The sequence below is a fragment of the Rhinoraja longicauda genome, chromosome 10 (assembly GCF_053455715.1).
Source record: "Rhinoraja longicauda isolate Sanriku21f chromosome 10, sRhiLon1.1, whole genome shotgun sequence".
NCBI classification, from domain to species: domain Eukaryota; kingdom Metazoa; phylum Chordata; class Chondrichthyes; order Rajiformes; family Arhynchobatidae; genus Rhinoraja; species Rhinoraja longicauda.
This window is the reverse complement of record NC_135962.1, coordinates 8,706,936-8,726,088: the sequence shown is the minus strand read 5'-3', so window position 1 is coordinate 8,726,088 and position 19,153 is coordinate 8,706,936. Positions and strand designations below refer to the sequence as shown.

Here is a 19,153-nt window from a genome sequence, read left to right as displayed (position 1 = left end):
CAACTTGCAAAACTTTGCCTTCACAACACATCAGTTATGCAGATGGTATTAATTTAAAAGCCTGCGTAACACATAAACTATAACCATCACCAATTTAGTTAAAGTGAATTTAAACCTGGATTTGTAATTTTCAATTTGTAAGAATTTTTCCTCTTCACTTGTTGATACTTGGACTTGACCTTTGTTTTACATTCCTGAAGTTGTGCCAGGGAACCTTCCCAAATGCTTATTCGTTTCATTAACCCTTTCTCAGTCAAAAGGGGCATCACATCTCAGCAGCTTTGTTCTCCTACTGTTTCTTTGGAGACTATCACAACATAAACCTAGACATTGATCTCCCTCACTCAACGAAACCAGGAAATCTACACTTTGCTTATTTCTGTAATTCTGCATATTGGTTCAGTCTTACAATGTTGGGCTTAAAGAATGAAAAACCACTCCATTTTTTATATTACATTGTGCATGTTCAAAAGAATGTTGCATTGGTGAGCGTTCATATCATAAGAATATACGTCATAGAAAAGAAGCCACTTGGCCCATTGTGTTCATATTGGCTAAAAAGGATCAATTCCACTTCCCTGCTCTCAGTTAAGTCAATCAGGAGGTGAAAGGTTACCAGGGCAGATATGAATCCAAAATTGATATTACAATCAGATTAGCCAAAATGTTATTATGCCCTGAATTGGCCCCTCAAACCGTGCTCTGCTCCTCTTGCTCCCAATTCATGTCTCATACATAATCACCTCACGGATTTGGTCTGTTACACTGGGGATTGCACCAACATGCACCCAGGCTCGTTTCTCTAAACTTAATATCCTACACCTCCCACAATGTTGCCTCTCATCTCTTTATACTGAATTCCATGTACAATGTTCATCCCATCTATTTAGTCCATTGACAGCTTCCTGCATCCTACAAGTTCCTTTCTCATTGTCAGCCAATTTTGATATCGTAAGCAAACTTCTTTACCATATCTACATTTGCCTAAATCAATGATACAATGAAAAAGAACAAGTACTGTGCCATGTGGAATCCCATTGCTTCTGATCACTGCAACTTATGCCAACCATGATTCATTGCTTTCTATGACAATCAATTTTGGAACCAATTTCCACTTACCCTTGGATTGCTTGATAAGTTTGTCATTGGAAATTTGTCAGATGCTTTGCTAAATCCACGTTGAATGCATTAATTAAATGCTAACATTGTCAATTATCCTCATGACCTCTCCAAAATATAACCTTCCCTATAGTTAACTGTGCTTAATGAACATACACCCTTCTAAATGGTAACATTTTTCACAGCAATTTGGCAACTAATTGTCTTAAATGATCCCATATAGTGTTTATCCCTACTCCCCTTTTAAACATTATTAACAGAAATGTGACATGTTGTATTTCAGAGAAATGTGAAGCGTTGCATTTTGGGAAGTCTAACATGGGCAGGACCTACAGAGAGAATGGTAGAGCAATGGGGAGTGTTGAAGAGCAGAGGGATCTAGGAGTGCAGGTGCACGGTTCCTTGAAGGTGAAGTCACAGGTAGATAGGGTAGTCAAAAAGACTTTTGGCACATTGGCCTTCGGCAGTCAGAACATTGAATATAGAAATTGAGAGCTCATGTTGCAGTTATATAAGACGTTGCTGAGGCTGCATTTAGAGTATTGTGTTCAGTTCTGGGTACCATGTTATCGGAAAGATGTTGTCAAGCTGGAAAGGGTACGAGGATTTACGAGGCTGTTGCCAAGACCTGGAGGGTCTGAGCTAGAGGGAGAGGTTGAGTAGGCTGGGACTCTATTCCTTGAAATGCAGGAGGGCGAGGGGTGATCTTACAGAGATGAGTGGAATAGGTCAGGTAGATGCACAGAATCTTTTGCCCAGAGTAGGTGAATCGAGGACCAGAGGACATAGGTTTAAGGTAAGGGGGAAAGCTTTAATAGGAATCTTCACACAAAGGGTGGTGGGTGTATGGAACAAGCTGCCATTTTCTGGTTTAAACCTCCCCATCAGCAGTACAAGTGAAACTCTCCACAAATGTTTCTTTGTGTCCTGTTGAAATAAACCCATCCAGGTTGCATATAATCCCATCTCCCCTCCAATCATTCCCAGTAGCCCAGGAATCTTTTGGATTTGCCACCTGTTTCTATGCTCACAGGTACAAAACACGTAGCAATTTAGAGATTAATATATTTTATGGCTGTTTTTCATAAGATCATAACATCATAGGAGCAGAATTAGGCCATTTGGTCCATCAAGTCTACTTCACCATTCAATCATGGTTGATCTATCTTTCCCTCTCAACCCCATTCTCCTGCCTTCTCCCCATAACCCCTAATTTTTATTTGTATTCCATTCTATATTCTTTTAGCAGGGCGTCCAACTTTTTTCCATCTGTATCTTTAGTGTGGCTGTGCAGCTCCTCCATAGTCAGAATCTTTGGTGACAGCTTAATTAAATTCTTGAAGTCCTCTCCTATTAAAATGAAAATTTGGTAAACAGGTTTTTTACTATTTAAGTGCACAAATGAAGGCATAAGTGATGCTGGATTCCTTTGGAAAGAATAAATTGAAGATGCTGTTGTGTCATTGCTAATGGTCCTCAGAGAAGGAAGACTTGCATTTGCATAGCACCTTTACTTATCGCAAGACTTCCCAAAGCACATAACAGCTGATCAAATATTGAGTTACTTCAGCATTTTGTCTATCTTTGGTTTAAACCAGCATCTACAGTTCCTTCCTACATATCAAATATTACTGGTATACTCCTGATTGGAAGAAAATAAATATGATCGATAATTCATAACAATGTGATGAAAGTAAGACAATATAGGTTTGTAACGTTGGTTGCAGAATAAAGATTAGCTAGAACATATTGGAGAGAACTCCTTGATTCTTTTTCCAAAAGTGCTGTGTAATCTCCTACATCCATCTCAAATGGGTATAACAGGGTTCAGTCTGCGACCACATATAAAGACTAAAGCTCCAATGCTGCAGCAGCCCCTTAAAGTTCTGGAGAGTCAGACTCTGTTCTCTTTCAGGGATTTTACTGCGTTGTTTGACTCAGCCATAAATCAAGAGTGTTTTATTGTCATATGTTCCAGATGGAACAATGAATGCCACCTATTTAAACACAACAACAACAAAAAAGACGGGATCTTCGTAAGATCATCTGAAGGGAGGCAGCACACTTGCAAGATCCAGAATATTGCCCAAATTCCTCAAGTATTTCTTTCCTGGCTGGGTAACTACTATTTTGTACAAAACTCTCTCTGTTTTGCAGCCTGAGTAATTAAGAAACAGAAGGGAAAAGCTTGGGGGTGGTAGGATGGAGGGGGCGTTGGAATTGGGGCTGTGGGAAATAGAATAAAGAAACACTGATATAGTTGCTTAAATTCTTAAACACTGTGGTCGCTTGGAGAGTGGTATATAATTTGACAGTAAATTGCAAATGTCAAGAGCATGACTGATAGCTGAAAAATAACAGTATCTGCAAGGCATCAGGCAAGAATGCTACACACAGGGGAACACAGCCACAAACGGGTCTTGACAGGGCTGCGCTGTTAGTGAATACTAGAAGTGTGTGGCAAACACTTAACTGTGGGAGCTAGTGTGGGAATTATAGTTTCCTGCCAAACTGACAGGCCTTCACCACTACGGATTCCAAGTTTAGAGGCATACTAAATATAAAAGACTAAGTCTCCCGGCAGCTGAGATTAGTAAAAGGAGCTATAACCTTTTAGGGGGATTTTCAGCAGCCGCTTATTAACTTTGTGAGACAAGATTTATTCTTGCATGAGATCACAAAGTCTGCAGTTCACAATTCACATAAAAAATAATCTATCTTCATTTCACATATTTTTCTTTGCTTTTTTTTTCATTCATTTTGGATCCAGCTTGAGTCCAACATTCGTATGTAATTGTGACCTGAACGAAATGAGACCACTTTCCTATTACTCTGCTGCATAACATTCCAAAGAGGGACATAAAATTATTTTATCTCTCAACTGAAATGTTTTAGGTTTAAGTGTCACTTCTGACACTGGAGCACATATCCCATGTTGCCAGTACTGATGGAATGAAGCAGAAAGTATTGCAAATACTCAGCAGGGTAGTCAGCCTCTACAGAGTGTTCATTTCAATGCAAGGAGTATTATAGGCAAAGCAAATGAACATAGAGCCTGGATCAGTGCTTGGGATTATGATGTTGTGGCCATTATGGAGACTTGGTTTCAAGAGGGACATGACTGGCAGCTTAACGTTCCAGATTAAGGTTTCAGACATGACAGAGAGGGGGGTAAGAGAGGTGGAGGAGTTACTCTACTATTCATGGAGAATGATACGGTGAATTCAAAGAAGACATGGCGGAGGGTTTATCCAGTGAGGTGATAGGGGTAGAGTTCAATCACTCTAATCGGAGAGGCCCTCACAAACCCTTACAAAAAATTGACGGTGGATTGCTGAAGTTTTACTGACCATCTAAATAATGGAAAGTCAGAATTAGTAAGTCCTTGAACATAGATCATTAAAATAGTCATTGAAATTTAATAGAAAGGCTATTAGAAAGGGGGTAGCAATATCTGGAGTGCAAGGAAAGGCAGAGGCTGAATTTATGCCACAGTTATAGAGGGTCATAATTAAAGCACATGTGAAGCACTGTGACCAGTTCTGGACATTACACCTTGGTTTCGTACGTAGTGCTGAGTAATTGAGCAGAATGGTGTCAGGATGCCAAGGATTACATTATGCAGAGAGATCCAATGTTAGTCTTTCTTGTTGCTGTTGCATATTGGATGGGACTGATCTTTTGACTTATACAAATCCAACTCTTTTGAAGACATTGTAACCCATGAATGTTTGTTGATACATTGGATACTTCTTTTCATAATTAAATGCAACAGTTATTCCTGTAAGAACAGCTTTCAAGTTGGACTGTTGGGAGCACATTCACCTCATACATTGTTTCTGAGTACCTTTTAAATTTAGTCTTAGGCAAAATCACCAAGGAGCAATTAGTACATTTTCCATACGCCTCTTTGCTATTCTACAATACAATAAAAGATTGGCAAATAATCCACACTCCCAAACACTTCTCTTCCTGGGATATCCAGAGTGTTATCTTTTCCACTTCATCCCTTTTTGTGCACACTAAATGCACGACATACTTATGTTCACAGTTCTGAAACTTGGAACAATACGACGTACAACAGAAGATAAATTTCTACATCATTTCTTCAAACCCTAACAAATCAACTCAGTTATTTTGCAGAGAGATCCAATTAAAAAATGCACTGGATTAATTTTAGTGTGGTAATGCATAATTACATTACACCATTTTCTTGCTAATTCTATACTTTTTACATTGCAAAATAAATATCAACTGCACAAAAGGCAATCAAACAACAGCAAAGAGGGAGAAGTAGGAGAAATGTCCACCCAAGTCCCAGTAGTTATTAAAAGCAGACAGTTGAGGGATTACAGGGGTATTTGGAATGATAGGCTTGGTCTGTTTTCTGCTCCTCGTTATTAACCATTTGTGTTGAATGCCAGATATTGATTGTGTAGGAGGTAACTGCAGAATCAGAGATTAAACCAAAAATAGACACAAAAGGTTGGAGTAAATCATCGGGTCAGACAGGAATAGGTAACATTTCAGGTCGAGACCTTTCGTCTGAAGAAGGGTCTCGACCCGAAACGCCACCTATTCCTTTTCTCCAGAGATGCTATCTGACCCGGTGAGTTACTCCAGCTTTTTGTGTCTGTCTTTTGCTGGATGTTGATTGGCAACTTGTTGAAATTGGTGTTTGGAATTTTGAATTAGCACTCATAACATAGCACTTCCTAACTTTGTCTCTGATTTGTCACTATTTTCTAAATATGACAAAACAATCAATCAGCTGCAAGTGTGAAATGAAATTTGCAAGTATTATGCAAAATAATACTAAATTGTGATAATGGAAACATGATAGAACAAGAAATGGTTGTGTTTCAAGGATGTTAAGACAGGGAGACAGATTCACATCTGGCCTGAATTAGCTTTTAAATAGCTTGAACCCATGTCCCTTAAATATAAAATAACGGATATAGAAATAGAAATATATGGGGATTTGTGTGAACTTAAAAGCTAATTGTTTACTCCAATCCAGTGATTTCATTCACGGACTCTTTTCCTTTAGTCAATCTCTCTTTCATCCATCCTAGAGGGATATTTGGAACATTTGTCTGTCCTTCGTGCCACGAAGCTAACCACTATTCAAACTGTGGTGAACTGGAAAGGGGAGTTGTAGGAGGGAATTTTGTGCCATACCCATATCCTATATCTGGCTTTACTCAGATTGGCACAGACACAAAATAAAACAGCTTGTAGATTAGTGGCGAGTCTATTGAATAAATCGATACTTTGGGTTTTGTCAGATTGTTTTACCAGTGTGCACTGTTAAGGCTTTCAATAAACTGATGTTCAATATACTCACCACTGATCTACGAGCTGTTTTGTTTTGTATTTGTGCCTATCCGAGCAAAGCTAGACAAAGGATACGGGTATAGCACAAAATTCCCTCCTACAGGAGTGCATCACTGTGATCTCCTCTGAAGAGCTCATAGTTTTGCATCGAATAGCTTTGCCTTAACAAGGAACAGATAAAATTCACCCTAACTTCCATAAGGACGTGATGGAATGTAAATTAGCTTGGCACCTTAAGAGTTCCAGTTTTATAGTAGCCATAGCTTTAAAGTATCTATAGAATATGTGCAAAATTAAAAATAATTTCAACAAATAATTATTAAAAATACTTGCCTTCACATCCATAATGCTTTTAAGCACATGGGGTGGGGGGGGGGGGGGGGGGATGGTGGAACTAAGCCCATGATAAAACCTTTTTTTAAAACAATTGCACGTTTATTAAGGATTCTCCCATTTTTATGCAGCAACATAACATGTGTTGAGCATAAAATAATAACAGGTGAGATTTACATCCAAACTCTCGCATGGTAAAGTTTGTAAATTTTCACCCCAATCCTGACCAGAATAAGCTGTTCCTGTGCTCTGCCATTACTGCCTACAACTTAATGCAGAATCGTGCAGGCGGCATTATGGTCAACAAGTACTACATTTTTCTGTTGAAGAAGAGAAAAGAGATTTTGAGGTTGGGAGCTGTGTCAAATCTCCAGACAAAAGTCAAAATCTATATGATGTGATCACCCTCACTCTCACATGGCACAATGGACATCAGAATCACAACATGGAGACTCTTCTGGTCGTCATTCAAAACCAGAGTTATTAGGGCAATGGCATAGTGCGTAACTCTTGGAAATTTAAGCATCCCACGTGTAGCTAATCAGTTGAAATGTCATAGAGAAAATACTTATTGCTCAGGAAGGGCGCACCCCTTTTCTTTGCCCTGAAATAATAATAATGAAAAAAAAACAATCAGCACTAAATTATGGATTGTGCCATCTTATTGCTCAATATACACCAGGAATTGTTTTGGCTCTATGCCGAATGTGTGCTAACCAACCATAGCCAATTGAGGGACAGCCTATTTTCATTCCAACAAATTATTATTAAAAAATAATTTGGCAACTACTCTTCCTTTTCCTTCATTCCTTCTTGTTTAATACATTTCAGAAAAATCTACTGAACGCCACTTTGACCTTGATTTAAGTTAAAAAAATTTGCAGGTGAGATGTCAGGACATTTTACAAAATATGGACACATTCTGCTGAACTTTATGTAAACTTGGTTTAAATTTAACAGAAGCTGCATTAAAAAGTACACAGATAAGCTGATATAATTTTTGGGGGTCAAATTGACATTCCTTTTGTGCCCAGAATCCAAATCAAAACGAATGCTACAAAGCCAACGATACCCAATTCCCAACATGCACATTTCTAAGCTCCAAATAATTTTGCTCAAAATTATATCAATATTTAGTTTTATTTGAATAAATATTAATTTTGTCCTGTTCATACACTAGAGCTCATGCCTTGAAAGGAAAATTACAGGGTTATGGAGAGAGGGTAAAGGAATCTGACCAGCGAGATTGCTCTTCCATAAAATTAGCATTCAACCAATGGGCTAAAATGGCCTCCATCCCTGCTGCAACCTCTCTGTGATTTGGTCTCCTAATTTGAGGAAGGACATTCATGCTATTGAGGGAGTGCAGTGTTGGTTCACCAGGTTAATTCCTCGGATGGTGGGACTGTCATATGATGAAAGAATGGAAAGACTGGGCTTGTATTCACTGGAATTTAAAAGGATGAGAGGGGGTCTTATAGAAGCATATAAAATTATTAAGGGATTGGACAGGCTAGATGCAGGAAACATGTTCCCAATGTTGGGGGAGTGCAGAACCAAGGGCCACAGTTTAAGAATAAGGGGTAGGCCATTTAGAACCGAGATGAGGAGAAACTTTTTCACCCAGAGAGTTGTGAATTTGTGGAATTCTCTGCCTCAGAAGGCAGTGGAGGCCGATTCACTGGATGCATTCAAAAGAGAGTTAGATAGAGCTCTTAAGGCTAGCAGAATCAAGGGATATGGAGAGAAGGCAAGAACGGGGTAGATTGTGGATGATCATCCATGATCACATTGAATGGCAGTGCTGGCTCAAAGGGCCGAATGGCCTACTCCTACACCTATTGTCTATGTATCTATGGCCCTATTTCTAGCCTTACTTTAGTCGGAATCATTGCTCTATATCAGTGCCCATAATTGACATCAACCAGACATATATTTTCTCTGGGAAGCCTTTCATACATGACCAGACATTGGCATATCAGCAAGTTCAATCCTGATCATAGTTACAAAGTACTGTGAAGATCAAAACTGCTCACCAGTTTGCAAACATCAATAAATCAATCATTAAATTACATTATCTTCCATATCCACGACACAATCAACTGGCAACTAGCGTTCATGATCCAGAATCCCCATGGATACGTGTTCCCTCTCCAGGGACATACAGGCACGGACATAGGCCTAGAAAAGGGATACGTAGTCATCTGGCGCAGAACCCTCAACTTCACTTGAACGGCCATCTGGGCCAGGCTCAGGATCAAACAGGCAGGTAGATTCTCCCCCACCAACTGGCACTCCCCCTTTCATGCCAGGTAACCAAAGGCCAAGAGCGTGGGGTTGAAATTCAGCCAAAGTTTGAGGAGCAACCCTACAAATACCAAAACAAGGGCTGCAACATACCATATTCACGTGGAACACTATCTCTTCCACGCTGCAAAAATTAGACGGCTGGCGAGTCAGTGAAGAGACTTAAATATCTATTACACATCACTGCTCAGTGAAACCTCTCCACCCCAGGTCTCTGATATAAAGCCGGATGACTTCCTAATAGGGAGATCTGCACTGTGGACCAGCCTCGCCGCAAAGTGGTTGCATGGACCACCACGCGTGTCCAGATAGAAGACGAGGCCAAGGAAGTGGATAGTGTGCAATGGTTCTTATTGTCACGTATGCACTACACGTCAATTTTTTGCACATGCACAGGTCTCCATACTTTGGCACCATTTACAAAACGTTCAAAGTCCGATCCATGTGCTCGATGTACTGGAGCTGCCCCCGATCCAGGTAGGCCCCCATCACCCTAGGCCGACTTAGCCCGAACCGACATGCCGCTCCTCACCCGACTGCCTTAGTGTCCCTGGGTCGCTTGCCGCAGCCGACCTTTAAGGCGCTGGAGGAAATATCCCAGTCACTCTTCCAATGGCCCACTCCTTGCATCTGTCGTCACCAGTGGCACCCTCAACTCTCTGGTCTTCGGGGCCGACCTTGGCGGCTTCCGAGGTTCCACCCTGCAGCCGCAGCCCATCAGATCCTTCCTCGCAGCGGCCAACCACGCCTGCCGCCGCCCCTGGCTGTGGGCGGCGCCTCTGGTCTTTCTTTAATTGGCTCCACAGTGAACCTTTCGGAGCAGCTTGTACAGTAAGCAATTCCCCTGCATTATGGAACGACACGCTGGGTATCTCGGACAGGCGACTCCTGTTGTGTGGGACCGGCTAGTGGGTAAGATCCCAGGGCTTGGGGCATCTATGTAGAGTTTCCTCCTGATGTTTCAGGTTCCACCTAATGTTCCAGTTGCCTCCCACATCCCAAAGCTGGGCCAGTCGAGGGTTTAATTGAACACTGCAAATTTCTCCTGGTGTATAGGTGAGTGGTAGAATCTGGGGGAGTAGATGAGCAAATACAGAGAAATTAAAAATAGTGGAATTAATGTAGGATTTGTGTAAATGGGTGGTTAATGGTCGGCAAAGAACTCGAAAGGGCCAAGGGCTTGTTTCTGTGCTGTGTGCCTTTTTACGCGCAATGAGGTAGACAGATATTTTCTTGTTGATAGATCTGAGCCCAGAAATTGGTTAGAATAAGTCATTTTTCTGGGCACTAATCATGTAAAAGTTGATCTTTCCCAGAGTAGCTCACATTAGCATTCTGTGGAAGAAATGAATTTCGAGGGAAATTAAAGGAAAATGAAAAGCGGAGACTTTGCAGATATGCTTCGAGATTTTATTGCATGATATCATGGAGAGATGGCGGCAGTAAACTGCTCACAAGTTCTCTGACTTCACAGCAATTATACTGTGCAGTAAACAACTTTTGTTAGATACTACTCTCCAAAAATATTCTATCAACTACATGGGTACCAATTATTTGTGAGATTGGTTGAAGCATGGAAACAGGTCCTTCGGTCAACACCGACCATCAATCACCAGGGTTGGCAGTGTTTAACAGCCTGATGGCTGTTGGGAAGAAGCTGCTCCTGTACCTGGATGTTAGTTTCAGACTCCTATGACTTCTCTTCGAAGGAAGTAGAGGCGTTGATAGGCTTTCTTTATGATTGCATCGATGCACTGGTCCAGGATCTTCAGAGGTATGCACACCCAGGAACTTGAAGTTTTAGACTCACTCTACCACCCACCCGTCGATGAAGACAGGTTTGTGGATCCTCGGCCTTCCATTTCTAAAGTCAACAATCAGCTCCTTGGATTGCAAACTGGCAGAAAACAGATTGTTTGGTTTAGAGAAATGACATGGAAACAGGACCTTTGGCTCACAACAACCATTGATCACTTTATTGCAGGATTAGCTAACAAGCTGGTTATCTTGCAGCACATGACTCACTTCCTGGTATCCCATGGTCTATCCACCATTTGTAAGACACAATTCAGGAACATGAATGCACTTCTCTGGACATGTGCAGCCGCAACACCATTAGGATGCTCAACTGCATTCAGGACAAAACAGCTCATTTAATTAGTACCCCGTTTGCCATCCCAAACATTCATTCTCTCCACTACTGGCACACCATGTGCATGCTTCTGTTCAAGTTTCACACCATTTGAACTTAGAAATTTTACTGTTTCCAAATCCTCTACTCCAATAGCATGTAGAATGATGCTCCCCGTGCAAGTTCTGCCTGTGGGGAATAAACAGATCAGAATGGCCTGAAGAATACAAGCACAACCAAGTAGAATGTTGCATACGAGTTCTGCTCCAGAGGATTCCGAAGAAAACTTGGAAAGGTCAGCTTACGGAAAAAGGTTGAAATAAAAAGAAATGTTAGAAAGATTTAGCAGATCAGGAAGTATCCGTGGTAGGAGAAACAAGGTAAAGATTTTAAGTTAATAATTTTTATTTCCTTTTTCCAGCATCTGTTTTATTACAGAATGAAGTCTGACGACTGAACTCGTCAAGCTGTTTGGACCAACAGTAGATGTGCCCAGAATATCAAATAACATAGCTCGATTCAACCCTGCAGAGAACAAGCCATCATGGATGCAAGAGCCCAATCTTTGCAGTCTGAAAAATGCTAGTTCTGTCAGCATATGGACATAATTATCAAGTGGTATCTTCAGGGTACTAACTCAGCTTTTTTTGAATTGCAGCAGAGTTTTACAATATATTACAAGCATTTGATAAGAACACAATTAGCAGCGCAGATAAAACTGAGTTGGGGGCAGGGGCAGTGAGGTAGTTGTAATGTACATGTATTTCCAAAAGGCAGAGTTTGAAACATGTAGATCATTATTTAGTTAATAGAACAGTATTTGTTAAACGTTAAAGTAGGTACATCAAATAATTAGGAAAGCTACAGAATGTTATTTCTTGCAAGGGAGAATTGAAGTTGGAGGTTATGCTTAATTTAATCAGTCATACAATACAATACAATATATCTTTATTGTCATTGTACCCAGGGGTACAACGAGATTGGGAATGCGCCTCCCATACGATGCAATAATTTAAGTAATTAACAGCAACCCAACGAAACGAAACAGTTGGAACAGTTTTTAGACAGGGTAAAGTGCAAGTTGGTCTATGCGTTGCGGCCATCCGGCTCAGCAGGACCGGTTCATAGCAGCTATGGCCCTGGGGATGAAGCTGTTCCTGAGTCTGGAGGTGCGGGCGTAGAAGGCCTTGTATCGTCTGCCCGATGGAAGGAGTTCGAACAGACTGTTGCAGGGGTGTGAAGAGTCTTTGTGGATGCTGGTGGCTTTTCTGAGGCACAGTGTGTTGTAGATGCTCTCCAAGTCTACAGCATGGAAATAGACCCATCAAGTCAACTGTCCATACCAATCAAGATGCCCCATCTAGGCAAAGAGTGCCTAGGGCAGCACAGTGGCACAGTGGGCGAGTTGCTGCCTTACAGCAAGAGACTCGGTTTCACTCCTGACTATCGGTGCTTATCTGTACGGAGTTTGTACGTTCTCCTCGTGACATGCGTGGATTTTTTTTTCTGGGATCTTTGGTTTCCTCCTGCACTCTAAAGACGTACAGGTTTGTAGGTTAATTGGCTTGGTATAATTGTTAATTGTCCCTAGTGTGTGTAGGATACTGTTAATGTGCGGGGATCGCTGGTCAGCGCGGACTCAGTCGGCCAAAGGCCCTGTTTCCATACTATATCTCAAAACAAAACAAAATATTTATGCAGGTCATTGATGAGATTACATAGAAACTTTGATACGACAAGCAAGAGGATGAAAGATGACTGGGTAGATTGGAATACTATCAGCCATGATTTTATTCAATGGCAGAGCAGGCTCAGGGGGTGAGTAGTATACCCGTTTTTCAGTAATGTGTTATAAATGTACAAACGTGAACAGAAGATTTGTTAAACAGAAATTAAAAACTATCAATAAATGGCTTTCTAGTTTCCCTTCCACCTTTGATACTTTGTATTTAATCCCTACATCTACTTTTGAGTATAGATAACAGGAGAGGAGGCGTCAGCTGGATCCCTCATGAGTTGCAATTTGCCAATCTAAACACGACCCATTAATCATGAATCATTGTTAATCAGCCAGACATCTACACATGCACAATACAATGAGCTTTTACTTTATGCCGTAAACAAGGCATCTTATCGAATGCCTCCTGGAAACCTGAATTAATTTCATGTTCCCATTTATTTACCAAAATAATTGTACCATTTTCTCCAATGACAAGCCAGACCAGATGGCACTTTATTTACGTCCTTCTTTGAACAAGTGCATTACCTTTGTGATTTTTCAATTGACGGAGACATTTACAATTGATAGATGATAGAGGGAGAGGAGATGATAGATTATGGGGGGGGGGGGGGGGAGATGGGGATGGGGGGAGAGGGGGAGATAAATTACCTCCTTCATGCAGGTTTTAGAGAGCTCTCAGCACCTTGTCTTTCCTCCAGTCTTTCCATCGCCTTTGGAAACTTTTATTGCTGTATATCAACATGAGAATTAAAGTTATGCCAATGCAAGTCAAAGATGCCATTATGAGTCTGAGAAACGAGACACATCAGCCAAACCTTAGGCTTACCAAAATCAACTGTTTGGAACATCATTAAGAAGAGAGCACTGGTGAGCTTACCAATCGCAAAGGGACTGGCAATCCAAAGAAGACCTCCACAGCTTTCTCTCTGTAATAAAGAATTCTCTTTGTAATAAAGAAAAACACTCCAAACACTTGTCCGACAGATCAGAAACATTCTTCAGGAGTCAGGTGTGGATTTGTCGATGACCAATGTCCTCAGAAGACTTCATGAACAGGAATACAGAGGCTACACTGCAAGAAACAAACCACTGGTTAGCCACAAAAATAGGATGGCCAGGTTAGTTTGCCAAGAAGTACTTAAAAGAGCAACCACAGTTCTGGAAAAAGGTCTTGTGGACAGATGAGATGAAGATTAACTTATATCAGAGTGATGGCAGGAGCAAAGTATGGAGGAGAGAAGGAACTGCCAAAGATCCAAAGCATACCACCTCATCTGTGAAACACGTTGGTGGGGTGTTGTGACCTGGCAAATCTGGCTGCTGAAGGTACTGGCTCACTTATCTTCAGTGATGATACAACTGCTGATGATAGCACAATGAATTCTGAAGTGTTTAGACACATTGTATCTGCTCAAGTTCAAACAAATGCCTCAAAACTCATTGGCTGGCGGTTCATTCTACAGCAAGACAATGATCCCAAACATACTGCTAAAGCAACAAAGGAGTTTTTCAAAACTAACAAATGTCAATTCTTGAGTGGCCAAGTCAATCACCCGATCTGAACCCAACCGAGTATGCCTTTTATATGCAGAAGAGAAAATTGAAGGGGACTAGCCCCCAAAACAAGCATAAGCTAAAGACGGCTGCAATACAGGCCTGGCAGAGCATCACCAGAGAAGACACCCAGCAACTAGTGATGTCCCCGAATCATAGACTTCAAGCAGTCATTGCATGCAAAGGATATGCAACAAAATAGGAAACAAGACTACTTTCATTTACACCACACTGCTATGTCCCAAACATTATGGTGCCCTGAAATTGGGGGGGGGGGGGGGGGGGGGAGACTATGTATAAACACTGCTGTAATTTCTATATGGTGAAAACAAAATGTATTAAAATGGCCTTTATTACAATTTGACAATGTGCACTTTAACCACATGTGGTTTTTTCTATTACAAATCTCAAATTGTGGAGTACAGAGGCAAATACATAAATGGGCTTTGTCCCAAACATCATGGAGGGCACTGTATGTGTGCGTATTTGTGAGTATGTGAGTATATACACATTGATTTTTTTTTCTCTCTCGTTTATCATATTGTTTACAGTGTACTATGTTTACATAGTCTGTTGGGCTGCAGCAAGTAAGAATGTAATTGTTCTATCTGGAACAAATGTGACAATAAAACACTCTTGACTCTTGGTGCATGAATGATCCTGGACCTGTTGGACCAAATGAGCCATTTACGAGTTGAAAATTCCACAATTGCACCTGTAATGTCAGCTGTCCAGTAAGTAGACCAGACACTACAAGATAATGTCATTCCTCTGCATTAAACTTAAATAACAGAGCAATACAATATGCCAATGTCTCATACTAAACAAAACTTAGTGGATGCCATTAAATCTACAAAATGTTCAAACAATGGATTTCATAATGGTCTTTCACCTTTAGAATCCACCTATTCTTCTTTGAAAGATATGCAAAGTACAAAACTATTACACAAAGTTATATTAATTTAAGATATCAGTTTAACTGCTGTGAAAATACTGCCATTTTTTTTTTGCAATGTTAAAGCTTGCAATATATGCAATATTTTCAGTGGCTCTGTCTGATACATCATTGGAGGTAAATGAAGATTTTACTGTAGTCAGCAGCAACTCACTCCATCCCAGGATGTTACAACTTTGTCGGCTGACGTCTCCCCCACTTTATTTTGTCCTCCCAGAGGTTGGATTATGCTGAAGTTGAAGCGAAGCGACTAAGGAGGTCGGGGACAGACTTCCCCGGATTTGAAAGGGAAAGCCGGATTCAACTATTTGATATACAGCCGGCTTTGACTGAACAAAGATGCATCCTGAGGGGATTAAAGACACAACAGAAATCACCCAGAGTTGGGGAATCGAGATCCAGAGGACATGGGTTTAAGATCTTATTCAATATGTTATCCAAACAGATCCTCACAGCCAACAAACGGACTGGATGCAAAGAAATAAAAACACGAATAGGACAGCCCTCATTACACATGGCCCGGATCCAGCTTCAATTATCTCCATGCTAACGCTGCCATTTTGTGCTTTAACCTCCGACATGCCATACTGAGGATGTTCTTGTAACTTAGAGGCAAACGAGCCTTCATTTCACAATGACACCAAAACCCCGACATCCACATCATTAGGGCAACACGGTGGCGCAGTGGTAGAGTTACTGCCTTACAGCGCCCAAGACTCCGGTTGGATTCTGACTACGGATGCTGTCTGTATAGAGTTGTATGTTCTCCCCGTGACTGAGACGAGGAGGGAGCCGCTGGACGCGAGGAGCAAGGGCCGTTGGGAGGGTGAACAGGGGTAATGCCTCCAGCGCCTTCAAGGTCGGCTGCAGGAGGTATCCCTGGGACACAAAGATGGCTGGGCGAGGTAAGTGACATCAGTTCGCGGGCCGATCCGGTCGAAGGCAACGGAGGACGGCCCTGCAGGAGCATGGGGCTTAGCTGGATCAGGAGCTGCTCCAGTGGACCGAGCAGGCAGACAGCCCGGACTTTGGAAATGGCGCCAAAGCATGGCATCTGCATGTGTAAATATGCAAAAAAGAATTTCACTGTGCAGTTGTACATGTGAGAATTAAAGCACCATTGAACATTGAAAATTTCCTACGAGGATTGCGGAAGATTCTAATTAAAAGTTTACACATTTCCAGTGCAGAAGTTAATAATGCCAAACAAGATTTGAACAGTTAAATTGTCAAAATAGTTTATTTGTATGTATATCAAACTTGCATTATTTTTAAATTGCTTATAAAAGGTAAATGACACCTTGTTAAGCCTGCACCGTAAAGCATTGCAAAATGATGCTTACAGAATTGTTTTCACTGTTACATTAACAGAACTATGCATCATTTTTGCATCCTTGAGCTGTATTAGAAGCAACAGAAACAAAAAGGGAATTAGTTTTTTAATCAGTGCATTTCTTTGCGAAATAGTTGCATACTTTCATTCACTATTAAGGTAAGATGAGCCATTTTAAGAAGGATGTTCCGTGGTTACCATATGGTTCATTCGTTCTGCATCCATAAAGCTCGGCAACCCACAAGTAGTATTGCATCCGGCATCAGTTATCGTGCCCCGTGTTCAACAAGTATTCCATTTTATTACCAATGACTTCCACAGCAGTGATCCATCAGACCATTGCCTCAAGTTTCTGGTCAATCAGAAAATGATTTAAAGCAAACTCAATAACTCTGTGTCCAACATTGTCTTCTCCATGGCCTTTCACCTTACCCAGACAGAATAAACCTGGGATTGAAATTAATTCTCCCCTTCGACCCACTTTAATATTCAATCTGTCTGGAACATATTCCAAACTGGAAAGCAGTTAAATGCTCTAAACACAACTCTCAACATGTAGTGTTAAGTGACAAAATAGCATTTCTGATTATCCTGAGGATCTTCCTTGTTGTCCATAGCTTTCAGCACATGACCAGGAAGGGTCATTCACATTTAGTCTTTGGCATCACCAACTCCATCAGGATTGATAGCAAACATAGCCTCTGCCTCAGGCAGACAGGGGGAGTCGTAAATTCTACAGATCCGTGTTTCACCTCGACCTTTCCTCAAGTACAATCTGAAAAATAAATAATGGACAGGTGGACAATGTGCAATTTTCTGATAGCCGGAACCATAAGCCTTTATTTTCCAAATCTATTTGGTTCCTAGTTGAGTAAGCTTAAAAGAGGAAAATCTGTTCAAGGAGAAGCTGAGCCGTTAGAACTACAATGGTAAATACCTGTTTGAGAGCTATCTTGCTATCAATTAGAATGTTACAATTGGGCTTGGCCATATCAAATTCAGAAGATGTGTAGGAAGGAACTGCAGATGCTGGTTTAAACCGAAGATAGACACATAGAGCTGGAGTAACTCAGCGGGTCAGACAGCATCTCTGGAGAAAAGGAATAGGTGACCTTTTGGGTCGAAACCCTTCTTCAGTCCCAAGAGACTCAGATGCAACTCTATCTACAGTTCAGAAGATGATCAGGCAGGATCCCTGTTCCATATAATTATCCAGTAATAAGTTATAGGAGCAGAATTATCTATCTTTCTGTCTCAACCCCATTTTCCTGCCTTCTCCCCATAACCCCTGACAACAGTACTAATCAAGAGCCTATCAATCTCTACCTTGAAAATATCCATTGACAGCTTCCATAGCCTTCAATGAATTCCAGATTCACCACCCTCTGACTAAAAAAAATCCTCCTCATTTCCTTTCTAAAGGTACACCCTTATATTCTGAAGCTATGGCCTCTGGTCATAGACTCTCCCACTCGTGGAAACATCCTCTCCACGTCCACTCTATCCAGGCCTTTCACTATTCGTTAAGTTTCAATGAGGTCCTCTCTCATCTTTCTAAACTCCAGCGAGTACAGGTCCAGTGCCGTCAAATGCTTATCATATATTAACCCAGTCATCCCTGGGATCATTCTTATAAACCTCCTCTGGACCTTCTCCAATGCTAGCACATCCCTCCTTGGATATGGGATCCAAAACTGCTCACAATGCTCCAAATGTGGTCTGACCAGTGCCTTAAAGCCTCAGCATTACATCCCTGTTTTTATATTCTAGTCCTCTCGAAATAAATGCTCACATTGCATTTGCCTTCCATACTTCCAATTCGATTTGCAAATAACTTTTAGGGCATCTTTCACAGCACTGCCAAGTTCCTTTGCACCTATGATTTATCAATTCTCTCCCCATTTAGAAAATAGTCTACGGCTTTATCCCTACTACCAAAATACATGACTCTACACTTTGCTATGCTGTATTCCACCTACCACTTCTTTGACCACTCTCTAATACCAGCTAGAAGTTCATCTGAAGATTGGATCAACATCATGATGAGATTAGTTTAACTTAGCATGATGTTCGGCACAAACATTGTGGGCCGATGGGCCCATTCCTGTGCTGTTCTATGTTCCATGTTCTTCACTTATTTATGAAACTGCACTTCAGTTTTTCTTGCAGTATCATCATCATATATATATATATATATATATATATATATATAGCAGGTTTGATGTTTTTCTTTTTTCCTTCATTTGAATCTTTGTTCCTTTTTGTATTTGTTACATCATTAAAAGTCTGGATGAAAAAAAATTGTAGCTGCTAGCATTTCCATCCTAATCACCATTCAGCATA

The 19,153-nt window shown here is 41.0% G+C and overlaps 1 protein-coding gene across 1 annotated transcript in view; it reads right to left on the bottom strand.

Moving 5' to 3' along the window:
• Nucleotides 1-16,735: 16,735 nt before the first annotated feature.
• rad51 (RAD51 recombinase) overlaps nucleotides 16,736-19,153 on the bottom strand; it is a 45,183-nt gene continuing 42,765 nt past the window's right edge. The window contains exon 10 of the mRNA XM_078407072.1: nucleotides 16,736-17,585. Coding sequence (XP_078263198.1) covers nucleotides 17,462-17,585 — 124 coding nt within the window. The 3' untranslated portion in view covers nucleotides 16,736-17,461. The remainder of the gene's footprint in view (nucleotides 17,586-19,153) is intronic.